This window comes from Numida meleagris, chromosome 4 (assembly GCF_002078875.1).
Source record: "Numida meleagris isolate 19003 breed g44 Domestic line chromosome 4, NumMel1.0, whole genome shotgun sequence".
NCBI lineage: Eukaryota > Metazoa > Chordata > Aves > Galliformes > Numididae > Numida > Numida meleagris.
In genome coordinates this window covers 70463587-70479712 of record NC_034412.1, presented here as the reverse complement: position 1 = coordinate 70479712, position 16126 = coordinate 70463587, and the positions used below count along the sequence as shown (strand labels likewise).

At 38.3% G+C, this 16126-nt stretch overlaps 1 protein-coding gene across 7 annotated transcripts in view; it reads right to left on the bottom strand.

Annotated features, from left to right (window-relative positions):
• DLC1 (DLC1 Rho GTPase activating protein) overlaps positions 1–16126 on the bottom strand; it is a 229030-nt gene that overhangs the window by 82958 nt on the left and 129946 nt on the right. The window contains exon 1 of one of the 7 annotated variants that reach the window (XM_021395402.1): positions 15391–15679. The exons of the other annotated variants lie outside the window; for them this stretch is intronic. Coding sequence (XP_021251077.1) covers positions 15391–15505 — 115 coding nt within the window. The 5' untranslated portion in view covers positions 15506–15679. Of the gene's footprint in view, positions 1–15390; positions 15680–16126 lie in introns of those variants that run through there. 7 annotated transcript variants of the gene reach the window in all.

Here is a 16126-nt window from a genome sequence, read left to right as displayed (position 1 = left end):
CCACAAATAGCAAAGGGGATACATAACTCAGAAAACTGATCTCAGATCTCCTGGAAGTTTACTGTGTTGCCACATAACAGAATTCAGACCTGATTTTCAACCCTGCTCTACCTTTTTATGTAAGACTGTTTCCCACCCGTAATTTCTCATCTGTACTCACACCCAGTAGAACGTGAGCATGTGCATTTGGGTCTAAGAAATTCAGTGCTCTGATCACTCTGAGTTTGTGGCGTAAAACTTGAAAACACCATCTTCAAAAAGATGTAGGCCATGAAAATCAGAGCTAAGTTTCCCTCAGTGTTTGCAGCCAGCTGGGCACACCTACGGATGGCTGGCCAGGCTTAGCAGTTGCTCTCTTTTCTTGAAAGCAGACACCCTGTCCAAAGTGTGGTGGTTAGCAGCATGTCCCTGCCCACTGCTATCACTGCAGAACTTGATAACTTTCTGGGGCTGCATGGAGTTTTACTGCTATTTATACCATCACATTGAAATTAAAGGGACTTCAAATGAGCTGAATCTTACCAAGGAACTGTTAAAAGACTCAACTGCAAGTGGGAATAATGTTAGAAACCTTTCACTATCATAAACTCACACATACATATATATATAACATCAAAAATTTCTCAGAATCAGCTTGTGTAACTGCCCCTAAGGATTGAGTTAGAGAGAAGCATTAAGAAAATTTTTTCTACCCCCATCTGAGACCATGTTCAGATACTGTGCACCTCCACCAGGAGCTGGGAGAACTTTACTGGGACAACATTACTGCACATGCACGTTGCTGAAAAGCAGGAAGAAAGGAGATCCTGCTGTCCTACATGAGCAGCATGGCAATTGTGAGTAAGGCTTTTCCAGAAAGGGCAGTTTGATGTTAGCTTTGGGAGGTCAAAACTGGTGGCTGCGCAGATTTTTCTCCTTTGCCTCTCCATGAACAGCTACATATCAAAGTTGGGTTTGTTTTTTCTATGCACATATGCAGAGTACTGGAACAGCAGCAGAAAAACACATGGAGCTTCAAACATGAAAGGACTTTCTATTTTTGATTCTGAAACAGACACAAGGAGAACTTCTCATGTATTTCCTAAAGTTATTAGCTCTTTACCAGTGAATGTTTGGTGCAACTCCATTAAGATGAATGATGCCCTCTTTGCTGAAAATTTCAGTTCATTCAGTAAGGTATATGGCATGCTTCAGACTGCATGTGAGAGAAAATGAAAAATAGTTTGGAGTAAGACATCCCTGCAACATCCAGTACAGTATATTAGGATGCTTGTCGTTCTCACCCTCAGTTAAATTGTCAATTACACTAATATCTCCTTACTTTTGAACAAAATTCAAATATGACTGAAATTGTTGTCTTGTTTATGAAAAGGCTGTTTTAATCTTATTTTCTGCCTACTATAATTCACCAGTTTCAGGCACTCATTGTCCTATGCCCATAAAACTGCTCCCTTGAGACAATGTATCAGGCATTTTGATAGAAAAAAAATGCATCTAGTAAATAAAGTTAACACTGAAGAGACAGGAAAAAAAAAAGCGGGAATCCTTTCTGGTTAAAAATTAGTTCCAGTACACTGCTTTAGTTTGGTCAGAAGCAGGCTTTTCAGGATGACTTAAATTCCTCTAAGTTCATAGTTTTTTGAGAGGTTGCAAATGCTTCATGAGAATTGTTTTGAAAAGTTTTGGTTAAATGCAAGAGTATATCTCACTCAGGCAGATGAGAACCAGATTCAGTGTAGGAATTTTATTTCCTTTATCCTTTTCCTAGAGAGTCCTTGGTTTTCTGCTGTTCTTCTGGCTTCCTTCACAAAGCTGTGCTGGGGCACCTTCCCACCAAAACATCAAGCTTTTGCCACAGCCCAGCAGTTTTTAATGGTGTCAGAAGACTTTTAATGCACAGTAAGAGACAGCTGATGGCAATTAACAACCTGAAATGTGCAAATACAGTTTTATGGGATTTCCTGTAAGAATGATCACAAGCCTTCTTGCTTTCTGCTTCAAGAGCAAGTGCTCCAAAGTGGGTGTTTTCATTTTGCTTTTAAATTAATTATATGCCAGTGTTCACACAAATGTAAAGAGAATGAGAACAAATCCACGTGGACACCTTATTTCTGTTGCGTAATGTCTGGGAGAAGCCAAAAACCAGCTCTGACAGTGATTTACAAATGCAGAAAGAAATGAAACAGGAGATAAAAACACTCACTTCTTGGGTGTAAAGTGTAGGCTGTTCTCCAAGAACTGAAGTAAAGTTCTTCTGGCTCCACGAAGAAATTCCTCACTTTTTTTTGTTGTTTGCTTGTTTGTTCACATTTCTATTTTTCTCTTATTTTTCCTGAATAATATCTTATTGTAGCGCTCCATTCTTTCTACTAAGCATTCAAGATGAAACCAGCAGGTATACATTCTATCCTAATCTGCTTTAAAAATACAGGAAAATATCAAGGGAAACTCCGGTATACTCCCACGGGCAGTTAGACAGACATCTCTGCTTCCCTTCATTCCCATCCAAGCCCTTTTAATTCAATGAATTGTGACTGGTAAAAAAAAAGTAAGGACAAAATAATAGAGAAGTATAAGATGTACAGTATACCCATGGAAATGCAAGGCATTACATATCATTGTTGCTAGCATCTTTACTAAGATAATCTGCCTAAAAACGCTCTTTTTTTTCCAGGATAGACTTTTCTGCTGGTAATTCTTGTATCTTGTTTACAGTATACTTGGTTACAGTATAAAATATTTCTCCTATTCAGGAAAAAAGTAATCTTTGCTCATTGCTATGAATCCTCTCTCCTCAAGTAAGTCCTCATCCACAGCACTGTCACTGCATGCAGAGCCACGTTAGAGGGTGCTCAGCACCTGTTCCAGGCACTGCATGAACATATGGCTGTTGCCAGTCCTTGTCTTGAATAATTTTGTGCCTAATATCGTGAGTTGGCTGTTGGCAGAAAACAAAAATGATAGGAATGAAATGGTGTGATGCATCGAGGACAAAAGGAGCACTGGAGTGAATGATCTTAAATGCAAGGGGCAGAGAAGAGTTAAATCCCTGTGGAGCTTTCCCCAGGTGGTGGATACTGAAACCTCATGCTTGAAATTACATCTTGCTGTGGTAGCTCCAAAGAAATGGAACCAGATGTGTGCATCATTACCCATCAGGCCACCATGGCAAGCTAATTTTGCCAAATAGCCCAAATATACACAAAGCTGTAATGACCTTTAATTCCTAACAGCTTCTGTAGATCTTATTAAAAGCAGTGGTGGGCTCAGGGATCAGAAACTACTGGTTTCAACTTTCAAACGGGCTGTCTGAGGATGCTAACCCTAGTGACATTAAAATATAAGATGTCTTATTATAAATAGTACTAATTAAAATAAGGAAGAAGAATATAAACTTATGAAAGAGAGTTAAAGCTTCTTGTTAATCATTTTCACTTTTTACTGTCCGAGGAAAAAATGGTGAAAGGAGATTGTTGTTATTTCTGTTTTTAAACACACAGATCTGATGGAGGGATAGTGAGAATAATATAGGAAAATCAGATGACAGGATACCAGGAGAAGAATTAGATTTAATGGTCACCCATAAACTTCACAGTGACAGTTCAGTGCAAGGGTACAAATTATACGCTTTTTTATGTAGGCTTGCTGAATTATTTCTACTTCTCACGGTAGTTGCACAGACTGAGAAATGTGGACTGTCTTTTTATTGATCATTGATATCTCATTAAAATGCCTATCTTCAACTTGTTCATATTCTGCTGGACAACATTCTTTCCTTAGTGAAGTTATTACTGCTTTCACATCATCAAAATTCTTTGCTTCTAGTAAGACATGATTTATTTAAATTTGCTGCAATTGAAAAGTATTTCCATTTGATATCATCTAACTTTATTACTTCATGTCCAGTAGGATGTTAGAAAATAATTAGAACATTTCCCAAGCTAATTTCAAGTTAACAGTATCTATTAATAAAGAAAAAAATCAAGATGGTTCATTTCTAATCTCTCTCCTTTTTTTTTTTTTTTTCCAGTTTCACTGGCTGTCCACCATTTCAACTGTTTTGTCTATCTGTCGCTCAAAGAAAAAAAATCTTCAGATGATTATATCATCTATGGTTAGCTACAATAAGGTTAAAACATCATGAAACAGAACTATGCATATACTTTGTGACACTTCTAAATTTCTTATAGGTACTGAAGACATTTTCTTTTGTAATGAGAAAGAGAAGATATTTAATGTTTTACTGTGTCAGGTTGCAGGCCAAAACTTTAAAGCAGATGACAAAATATGGCCATAAAAATGGAACAGATTTTACCAAGTACTTTCAAAGAAATCAAATTGAAAGTGGCTTCAAGTTCTCTTTAAACTGCCTTGGCTGGGAAATAAGCCAAGGAGTCTGTGTTTCTATAATACTTGTGCTAATGCCAGTGATAAATATTTGTGCAGTCCTGCTTGAAATATCTGAGTGCTTGTTTGAGGGTTCCAGCTGACCACAGAAAATTTTATCTTCCAATGAACAAAATACTTGAAAAAATCAGATTATAGAAGCTATTACCAATGTATGAAGATTCAGAAAACAGATATCTGAACTCTTATAATAAAATAAAATAATTATATATATAAATACATAAATATTATGTGTATATATATAAATATTATATATATAAATACATAAATAACTCTTATAATAAAATAAAAATCAAATATACAGATTTCTCAAAAAATGTGCAAGTCATTGTGTGAGTTTTCAGGACATTTACAATGCAGAAGGCTAAAGATGATTATAATAATCTTTTTGGCATTAGAAAAGGAACCATGGTTGTTCCATTAAATCTGAGAGGCAAAAAGACAAACTTGCAGTCCACGAATGAAGAACTCCCAGTGCACTCTGGACTGACCGCCAAATTAAATCTAAAAGTAAAGGAAGAATCAGCAGTAGAGAACCTTAAAAATTCCAACAACAGAATTACTTTTGCTTAAGAATGCTTCTTGTCACATTCACTTCAACACATTTTTGAAAGCAAAAGTCTGATCAACAGAGCATACATATATTTGTGTACATTGTATTTAACAATATATATTAGATTAAGAAAAAAAATCACACAGAAAAATCATCTTCCCTATCTTAAGTAATACAACTTTAAGAAAAAGCTCTAATGCTAGCTACAAGACTGAATGTCAGGATTTTATCAATAGTGTAAATCTCATTAGGTTCTCAGGTTTCTAAAATATGTGGTGTATAGCTGTATGTCGCCAGCACTTTCATATTAAAGAACTAGAATGTCAATATGTCCATTCAGCAAATTCTTACAGCACAAAAACAAACAAGTTCATCAACATAAATGCCTGATTGCAGTCTGGTTCCTTCTGGTTCTGCAGAAAAAGAGATTTTTAGGAACGAGATTACAGTTTTTCTTCTTCAGATCTGTTATGCGAATCTCCGTTACTGCTTTACTGGTCAAAAGCAGCAGGAGACAAAATAGTGTTCTGCCTGATGTCTGCAACTGCCCTCACAATCTCTGTCAGAGGCTTCTTTACTTTTTCTGAAACCAGAAAACTGTCATTTGACTCTGTCCTCTATTCCTTTCTGCAAGATCATTCAAAATTCTTTGTGTGTTTTTTTTTTTTTCTTCAAATTACTGATTACTCTTCAGCAACTTAGTTGAGGACAAAACAAACCACTCCCTGTCACTATGCTCAGGAATAAAAGATGGGGTTTTTTTGCACTGAAAAACATCATGCTACCTAACCAGTTTAGTACATGGTTGTGTACGCCAGGACTCACTGGGGTTCAGCTCTGGTGCTCAACAGAAACCAGCAATATTTACTGAACTACTGATCAGCAGCAACATCATGGCAGATGAATCTCACATGCTTGAAGCTTTAATTTGTCACCTTTTAATGAAAAAATTCAGAATGAACAGAAGGAGGCATGGCTCAAGCTGTTATACCATGGCAAACACAATGTACCAGGAAGCTGTGTGCATGTCTGAGGGCAAAATGTTTGACAAATTACAGATAATCAGTGAAAACAAAGACTGAGGCCAGCCTTTATTTGAGAATACTTCACTCTCATGTCTGTCCCCTCTGAACAACGACTGCAAAGATGTGCAAATAGGCACTGCATGGCACAGGTGTATATAAGAAAACATTTCAAGTAAAAATGATTACTGGAGCAAAACTCCTTGACCTATCCTTTCAAAGTGAAACTCTCCTTTATAAATATCAAGGATTCAGTTGCCCTGAAGAATATCAGATTAATGAACAAAGTAAAAGCCAACAGGAATATATCCTACACTTAATGTTATACAAAGTATACACTGGATGATAAAAATTTCCATTTTCCTCAGTCCTACAGACCAGAGTTGATTCAATGCCTAGAGTTTTTCTGCTGTGATTGGCAGCAACATGCAGTGGCATGTGCCAAACCCTTCTTGTCTGTGGCTTACCAAGGCAGGCCAGTTGTTACTTCAACTTGGGTGGCAGGTACTTTGCCTCCTTAGGGTGGCTGCCAAAGTACAGCTTCAGAGCATCAAGTAGCAAGAATAATATGTCACAAACTCTGAAAGGATGCTGTGACATTTTAACATGAGCTTCTCAGATAGTGACTAGAAGCCTTTTGGAGCATCCTCAGAAAGTGACAACCTAAGCTAAACATACAGAATATGGTATTGGTTCTGTTATCTCCTCTGCCAAATGAAGATGCATATGTACCCCATAGAGACTTTAAGAAGTGAAAGCACAAGGGAAACACAGAATGTAGACATTTCCTTAGTCTCCATACATTTTCATTGGATAAGTTCCCTCAAGGAATGTGCAAAACTCTCATCCCTTCGTGCCAGAAAAGGCAAAATATAAAATGCTCTAATTTATATTATATTGCAGTTCAAAAGCTCCAACAGTGGATAAGCTCTATTCTATTATCATGTGGGAGAACATGAGATGCAACTAAAGTCAAACCACATGAGGAATAAGGAGTGAAGAAGTAGGGTGAACTCACAGAATTCATATCTTGCAGCCTCTATGCACATTTGGTCACAACTTTGTAACACATTACATTGGTAATTCCTTCTCAGATCTTACTACCCACTTGTGCTACACTAGTACTTTTTTCTGCTAACTGACTGACTGGCTAGCTGCTTTCCATTACTTACTTTGTTCATTCCCTTTTGGATGTTTGATTTAACATTTGGAAGCAGAATCTGCATAAACATTCCCTCCCGTTATTTTTACTAGATGCCTTTGTATAAGACTGACACAGATATGTGGACATTGAACACACTCAAATATAGCCATACTTCAAAAATAAGCTATGCTTGCTAAATGAACTTCTCACAGTCTGGAGATACTGACACCAACAAGCAGCCTCTAGGAGATGTTTGCTGCATAAGGAGAATTTGGCCCATTTTGTCTTTCCTCTATTTCTACCAGAGCCCCAGTCCCCTTGGGCCCTGTCAAAATGATAAACTAGGCACTGCTGGAGGAACTTGAGGACTGGTGAGTTCTCTGCCTGTGCTGATCTGAGTGACCACGGCATGTTTCACGTACGTAATAAATACATTTGTATAGGTTCTGAATTGATCTCCTCCCACTGAGCCCTAACACCGATTGTTTTACAGACTATATTCTCTTCAGAACAGGACTTTCTTGATCTCATTTTCTGACACACTGCTAAGCATGCTGCAAAGTTTAGCGCATAATAGTGTCAATCAATGTGCTTTGATGTGTCTCTCCCTTTCACCCCTTCCACCAGAATTGAACTGTGTAGCTACATAAAATGCAAAATGCATGTTTAGTCGCAGGACTTAAAAACCTGATTCAGCCTCTTAATGAGATGTGGACTGTCAGGGAAGCTGTTCTGCCAGCAAGAAGTCTGTTTTCAGCGGGAAAAAGCTGATGGAACTAACCTTTGGAAATTGTTGAAATTCTTAAAAGTGGAATTCTATCATATAAAATTAGCAAGCATATAAAACATTTATTGCCATAGAGATGCTATACAGATCGTTGGACGTGTACTTTTCTTTGTACTCTGTTTATTGCCAACATTTCCTTAAAAGAAGTATTCAGCTATTTCCTAATATGCAACCTACACTATAACTGGGCTCCCCCCTGTGTCTACTGCAATAGTGGCATTCCTTCAGAGTAATAAATATTCTACATGGCAATTAGGTTTAGGCATGATTGTAAATGCAAAGTTCAGGAGGTTACCATTAATACTATCTCATGCTCTTATTTCCTGCTGTCTTCATAGCTTAACATGTTTACTGCTAAATTGAAGCATAATTAGCAAATCATATAGCTCATTTTTTACTGAAATAGCAACTCGGCAAAATGTTTCCTATCGTCTGGGGCTGACCTTCCCACAGGCCGCATATCCTGGAACAGCACATGGTAATAAGAGAAATCAGTTACCTTGGGTCTCTGCCAAGCACTAATTTCATTTCTCTGGCTGCTCCCCTCCTTTCTAGCTCTTCTCCCTGATCTCCCCTCAGAAATGCTCACATATGTGAGTTGGAGTCAAGAAGTTGCAGTTGGTAAACAAAACAAAGACAAAACTGCTAAGAAGTTAATGAAAACATCAGTAAGTCATGGCATCTGGATCTCATCATCCCCCTCTGACGTCAGGAAGATGTCCAGATGCTAGCAGAACTGGAGCAGTTTAAATATTTTTTGAGCAAGGCTCCTCCAAACAGTCAGATGCAAAGCAGTTCAGCATTGTCAGCAGTTTTTAAGGAATGTTTCAAATATATAATGATCTTTCAGATGTGTGAAATGTCTGCTTGGTGCTGAAAGAAGATAGCGTTTGGGGAGCCATGTCTGGGACTCAGAAGACTCCACTTTTGGGAGCCGGAGAGCAGGCAGCTGCTCTGTCGTCTGTCACCAGGAGACACTTCTAGCAGGGACACAGTGCTCGTCCGAAAGCACACAACGTTTAACAGCAGACCTTAACAGTATCCACAATGATGAATTGTGGAACTGGGCCCTGAGAGAGCAGGTCATAATTTTCATCTTTCTCACTCATTTTTAATCCCTGTCTGACAATCTATACCTCATGCAAGCCTTGCATGCTGAAAGGTATAAATGATGAGGCTGGTCTCCTAACAGGTGGCTGCCAGGTGTATTGCTTTTTGCTTTCCCCTTATGTTCAAGCAGACTGCTTACATTTTCCACATTTGGATACTTCTTCTCTGCTTACGGAGCAATTTTGCTGCTCAGTTCACCCCAGACATGTTTTGTGGGCTGCTCAGGGTGCATTCCCTGCTCCTTGGTCAGTGCTTACAGAGAATCCACTTGGAGTTCCTGAGAAAGTAGTAAGTTTATTTCTAAAAATTCCTAATTGCTGAAGTGTCCTGGGACTGAATTCCTCCTTTACACATCCCTAACATCTCCGGCACAGGACAGCAAACAGGGTTGCTGGCTGTTAACTGCAGTCCTAGAAATAGCTAAGATGACTGTGGAAAAGCAGAATGCTGAGAAAGGGTGTATTTCCACAATCTCCTCCAGCTGTTGCAACTTGAATGCATGAGGATTTTGTAGCAACCACTTTTACAATAAGCTTAGTGTACTGTGTACTTTTTATTGTAAACTTGGATAAAATAGTGTCACTGTTGCATTCTGATTCCAGAAATGACAGTGGAACCCCATGAAATAAATGTTTTAAGCTTCACTAATGGAAGCGAAATATGAAAGTCATAAATAAAACTTTCTGATTGCCCTGTCCACCACTACCGTAACTGAGTGCTGCCATAAGGAAGCATCCATTACAAATACAAAACAATAGACAAGAGAATGCTAAATATATTTCAGATTATGTTTCCATGTCTTCATTTGAAAGATGTAAAGAATCATAAATGACATCAATGAAATAGATATTTTCTCCGAAACTTGCTTATACTACAAGCTTGTTAAGTAATTCCATGGATAACAACAAAGATTTGAGCACCAAAGGGAGGAAACTTTACCACGATAAAAATTATTTAACCATTTAATCAAAATAAATGATTTCTGTGTTTTGCACTGTATATGCTATGCCTGCTTTATTATACAAATGGCTTCTTCTGTTATCAGGTAACTCCTGTATACTGTTTTTCTGTTCACTTTCTGTAAATTACAGCCTATTTGCAAGAAATCACATCAATATTTGATCATTGCCTACTTGATGGTGAGTGGCTGTTTTGAATATTTACATAATAGCCTGAATGAAACATCAGACCTATGGGAAGTAATCTCCAGATTATGCATCAGTCATTTCCTAAAAATATTCATAGGGACAAAGTATTTTATCTAAGACTGTATGGTCTCAGGTTTTGCAATATATAAATCTTCTACAAATTTATTTCACCTACACACACTGTAAACCAATTTCTCCATTCTTAGAACAAAACTAACACTCAAGGCAGTAATTTGTCTTCTACATGAATATCAATTTTATGGATACATGAAAGGTAGTGCAGAAAATTTTTCTTCAGTTCTTCTTTAATAGTTTCCCTCAGGTGAACCCTCCTTTATTTATTTCCTTTACTTCCTATATACATCTGTACATCGATATATTTATTTCTATCTATATATCTCTCTATATATTCTATATCTATCTATATATATATAAGCCTGGAAGTATAAGCAATAGCGGGGAATTGTTTAAGAATGAGGAAGTTCCATTCTTGAAGGTTTTGCAACCCAGAAAAAGGCATATTTTAAGGTATCATAGTTAACAGGAAAGTTTAAATGAAAGCAGTACGTACTAAACAAATGTAAGTACAGAAATATTTGCTATGAAGAACAAATTATGTAATGGAGAGAAACAGGAGATAGTATATCAGATGATGCCAATGAACCTAAACAAGTCATGCAAAGAATGTTATGGCCAGTAACAGGAAAAACTATATAATGATATAATGCTAAGCAATTATCATAAATTAAAAAAATAAAAGGTCTACTCAAAGGAGCCTGCCAACAAGATCTTCATAAGTAGATTCAAAAGTAAGCCAGTCTTTATTAAATGCATGAAGCTTAGATGAAAGCTGTCTAATGGCCTTCCGAAAGGAATCTAAATGGAGCATAATTTAATGGAATTACTTTTCTGCAGTCCCAGAGTTCTCTTTATTTTTATATCTTTAGCAAGAACTTGCAAGGACATATATAAACTTTTCTGATGATTAGAACTCTGTTAAAGCAGGCATAATGAGAAGTAGCCTGTAACAGATCTTTGCAAATGACAGACTTTTCATTTTTCTGGCATTTAACACAAAACAAAACAAAGAAAATGAAGAATGGCAAAACCTCACTTCATATTTATTTTAGTCAAAGATGAAAATATTCTAGAGAATGAAAACTAAAATTAATTCTGAGGTTAATGATATATTGTGAGCTTTCATTGAACTTTAAGAAAAGAATGACATAAAAAGCAAAAATGGTAAGTAGCTAAATAAATAATTTCAAATAGAAAAGTTGCAAGCTTACTTTTTAAAAAACTCAAATGAGTGATTTTTTCTGGGGGGGAGCCTTACTGACTAAGCTAATACAGTGAAACTGGCAATAATTCACAAAACACTAGACTATTAACACATTATTTTCGTCTGTCACATTAGATATTTCAGAAGACAATTTAGCTTTCTCCTCAAGTAAAGTATAGAATTAATCAGCTGTACTCAGTGTCTGACTGTGATTACTAAAAAATGCTGGTGAAAATGCAAAAAAACCCAGGATCATGTCATATGATAGACAAAAATAGGTCTTAGTAAAGTGCAGAGACATATTACACCAAGTGACCTACAATCTATCATGCAGATAATTCAGCCAACAGTGGAGGCACTGGGAGAAGTCTGACTACAACATTTTGAAGCTATGTATGATTTTGAGCTGAGAGCTCTGGAGAAGCTCACCTTCCTTCTTGTACATCCAGCCCAGGTCCGTACTGGGAGGTCTGTCTGCTAAATGAACCAGTGTGCTTCCCTTCCCTGCTGAGAATGTGGTCTGACATCAGTAAGGGGAATAAGCTGCACTTGGAATTCCCAAGGACATGTTTCTATTTCTCACGTATATTATAACAGGAAACACTGTGATTTTTGTATCATTCATTTAAAGAACCTGGCAACTTGAGCCTCATTCTGTCCGCTTATTCTTTGCTGCTCATTCCATTGCCCTAAAATATATCCCATCTCTACTTGGCATTTTTGATATCCCTGCAATAGAAATGCTTTTGTGTTTAGTGATTTATTTAATAATCATTTTCCACATTTTAAGATCACCAGACATGACTGTAAACATGTGTCTAGATTTTTGTCTGTGCAAACTAAGAAAGAGAACAAAAGACACAGAGTGGGAAACCATGAGCTGCCATTAAAAGCCTGACCATGATGTGACCACACTGAACTGCATCTCACTGCTGCTCAGGAGAGGTGTTTTGCATGCTACTCCACTACAATGCCTTACATTTTACAAGTGTTCTTGATTGGCCATGGCTTGCTGAGCCAGAGGCCATTCTGCCACATGAAGAGAGTAACATACAGCTTCTCAGCCTTTATATTAGGTTTCAGAACTAATGTGAGGGTGCTGCACTGCACTACTCCATCACGGCCACGGTGGGATGGCATGCAGAGAGGACCTGTTCATTTGCATTCCTTTACCACATCAGCTCATAAACAAGAGGTCTTAAGCCACAGTCTTTTGGTTTCATGCAACATTAAGAGCCTTTTGAATACTTTTTGTCCAAGAATAATGCTTTTTCATTTTGTTTGCTCAGACTACATGATCTAATGCAAAAGACATATCAGAAAAATTTTGATGACTTTTTCCCAGAGTATCTAATGCAAAAGACATATCAGAAAAATTTTGATGACTTTTTCCCACTGCCTATTTGATGATTCTATCAGATTATATTGCATGATTTTCTATTCTTTTGTGCAGACTACGAGATTGTTTTTAAAAGCAACACATTTTTTGAATTACTTTTACTTGAATATTCCAGAAAGAATGCATACTTTACATTTTCTTATTTCTTTTGCTCATATCGAGTTCTTTCTTTAAAGGTGTGTCTTGATAACACAAATTGCTGATCTAAGAGAATTTCTTAATTCAGAGTCATGACACTTTGTCATTTTTTGGTTGTCAGCAGTTTAAACTGCTGATATTCTAGAGAGTAAACAGAACAGCAACATGGTTTATTGCTGTTTTGTTTCTCTTCCTGAATCTCTGTTGTTTATTAAGTACTTTCAGGAATACACCCTGATATCCACACTCTAGTTGCCCACTGCACTGCTTATTGGATGTTCAGCATGATTTTCTGACCTTCTGACTAACAGCAGCCCAAATATGCTAAGGGCCTGACAACCCTGCATCACTGGCAGAGCCTGGAAAATGGAACTGTCACTACTCTAAGAGTCCTCTAACATCTAAGCCTTGTTTTGATAAAAACTGTGACGGCACATAACCATCTGCTGAGCAGAATAAAAACATGCCAACCCTTATCAGTACAGTTAAAGAGGCTAAAGGGTTCATGTTCACTCCTTGTTTCTAGGAATGTGACAGTCTCAAGAAATATAATTAGCTGTTGTCTATCCCCCAAATACTGAAGGTTAAATATATACGTTTATCAAAGACTTTTTATATCCAGATAAAACCTACGTATTTCCATATATAGGTCACATATAGTGGGTATAAATTATATATCATTATATGCTTTCGTATGTGAGCCAATGAGAGGAAAACAACTTTACAGAAGACAGTTGGTGGTAGTAGTTGTCTTCTGTAGACATAGGCCAGAGGCAGCTGGAATCTGTTGATGTCAATGCCATCCTGAACTTAATCATACATTAAAAAAGCTTATTTCAAAGCACTGAGATAATCATCTCAAGCAAGTGGAATGGAAGCAAGTACCAGGGCAAGCAATTGTCCAGCTGACCAGCTGTGCAACACACAGATTGAACAAGGGCTCAAGTGGCCCCACCAGCTTCCCTTTTATAGATCTGTGCAAGATCCATGCCTTCTAATAAAGACTTTCCTTCTTCTCACTGCTCCTTCCATTGAAGGTTCAGCAACATCCGAAACATCGCAGCCTGTGCTACGACTGCTGTTCCATGTCATGCAGTCTTTGAGCTATCAAAGAGCCCCATTTTTTAACTTTAACACACCTCTGAGATACGAAACATCTGCCCAGTCCTGTTTAGCATGGAAAAGGTTAACATCTAGCAATTTCACAGCACTGGCACCTTGGTGATGAACTGCTGAGCACTGAAGTTAATGTGCTGTCCTCATCTCTGACACGTGTCCATGAGGCCTTACAGTCAGAGTGGCAAAGCTGCGGTCCTCAGTCCAGAAAAGTCATTATTCCCGATGAGGAACAAAAGGCATCTTGCCACTAGATGCTGCACAGAGCAAATTCCACTGATTTGAAGCACATTTCTGACCCTGTTTCCCTGTTTCTCTTTATTGGTCATGGTCATTCACTAACCACCTCCTGTAACTGGTTCTGTAATCAGCGTGCCATCACCAGCACCTGTGACATACCTAGCCACTCTCATTTCTCCAAAACGTAAAGTGCAAGAGAATGACGTAAAAGTTCAGTTTACATTTGTGAGCCACAAGATCTGCTCTCGGTCATCTCATCCTGATCTTATCATTGCTCGCATTTCTCCTCCCTCCTCCCCCGCTGTAAGTACACAAACAAACCACAGCAGTCCCTCTGGCAGGTCACACCCATTGTGCAGCTCCACTGCCTTGCTCTGAAATCTCCCAATGCTGCAACAATAAAAGTAACAGCCCAGCAGGGTGAATGAGAAGCACTTGATCTAACAACCAGACAACAACAGCAGAGGAAAATCAAATGAGTTAAATTATCCTCTCCTCCAGCCCTCTGCTATAGTTTGCCTCAGGCTTTTGGGTCAAAATAAAAATGTGAACTGTGACCATGGATTTGGTCCTTAATTTCTGTCCCAGCAGCCTATCTCTGGCATATCCGAGGCTCGTTTGGAGCTCACAGCACTAGCAGCCCTGCCAGAGGAAATACCAGCCATGGCTCAGTGCATGGCCCCACTACTCTGACTGACACACTGCTTGGCTCTGGAATGGAACGCACTGAGGTACAGCACAGCCTCAGAGTGCTGGCTCTGACCTAGCAGCAAAATAAAATGCTTCAGCATTCTTCAGGTCTGGGGACCGCAGCAGCAGACCTGTATTCTTTTCTTTTAGCTGCTGTTTATCTTCCCTAGTTAGCGCAGTGCACGCAGCCGCCACTGTAGGCATAGCACTGAAGTAACATGACACAGAAGCAAAACACTGGAGAAATACTTAGAAGCGACACCAATTCATTATGCAAATGATACGGCTAATTACCATTATTGATTACAGTCCCTTGTGAATCATAAAGCATGCTTATTTCAATGCCCTTCTCACCTGCCAGACGTCTGTCTCGTGTGTTTTTCCAGATAACATCCAAGGCTCTAGCAGTGGAGTCCCTGATATGATCACTGAATGATCTTCTCAGAGGGGCTTTCGCGGGGTGATTCATAATGCAGATCGATCACTCATCCGCAGGTGAACACCTGCAGCTTGGCCCCAGGAGAAAGGGCATCCTTTGCCCTGAGCTCTGTCTGAATTTCTCTCCAGCAGGCAGGCAGGTTACTTCATGGAATTTGTCGTCAGCCCTACAGAGCTTTCCCTTGAAGAGTCAGGCATTGCAGATCTCACTGCGGATGCAGGAAAGCTCAGACTGCAGCCAGCCTACTGGAAAGCTGCCAAAATCTTACATCTGGAACAGTTTACAAATGAGCTAACGATACAGTCATTTAGATTTGGAGCTTTATTTGTGGATATCTATAGGATTCTAGCTTCCTGTTTAATCAAATAACTTACTGGACACATACTTGCATGCTCATTTATTAGGATAATATTTCCCTGCTTAACTGATATTTCAGGTAATCTTTCATGTTTTGACATGAAAAAGGTAAAGTACAGGAAAGAGCTACAGTTATGTTAAATATCTGTGGTTCGGGTATTTTATATTTTAATCAGATTTTTCCTGCATATCACCCTATTTGTGGCACAGAATTGGGCCTGATTCTGATTATGTAGTACTTTATGCAGTAATGGAGGGATAGAAATAAAAAAATCTGGAGGAAAAGTGGGAACG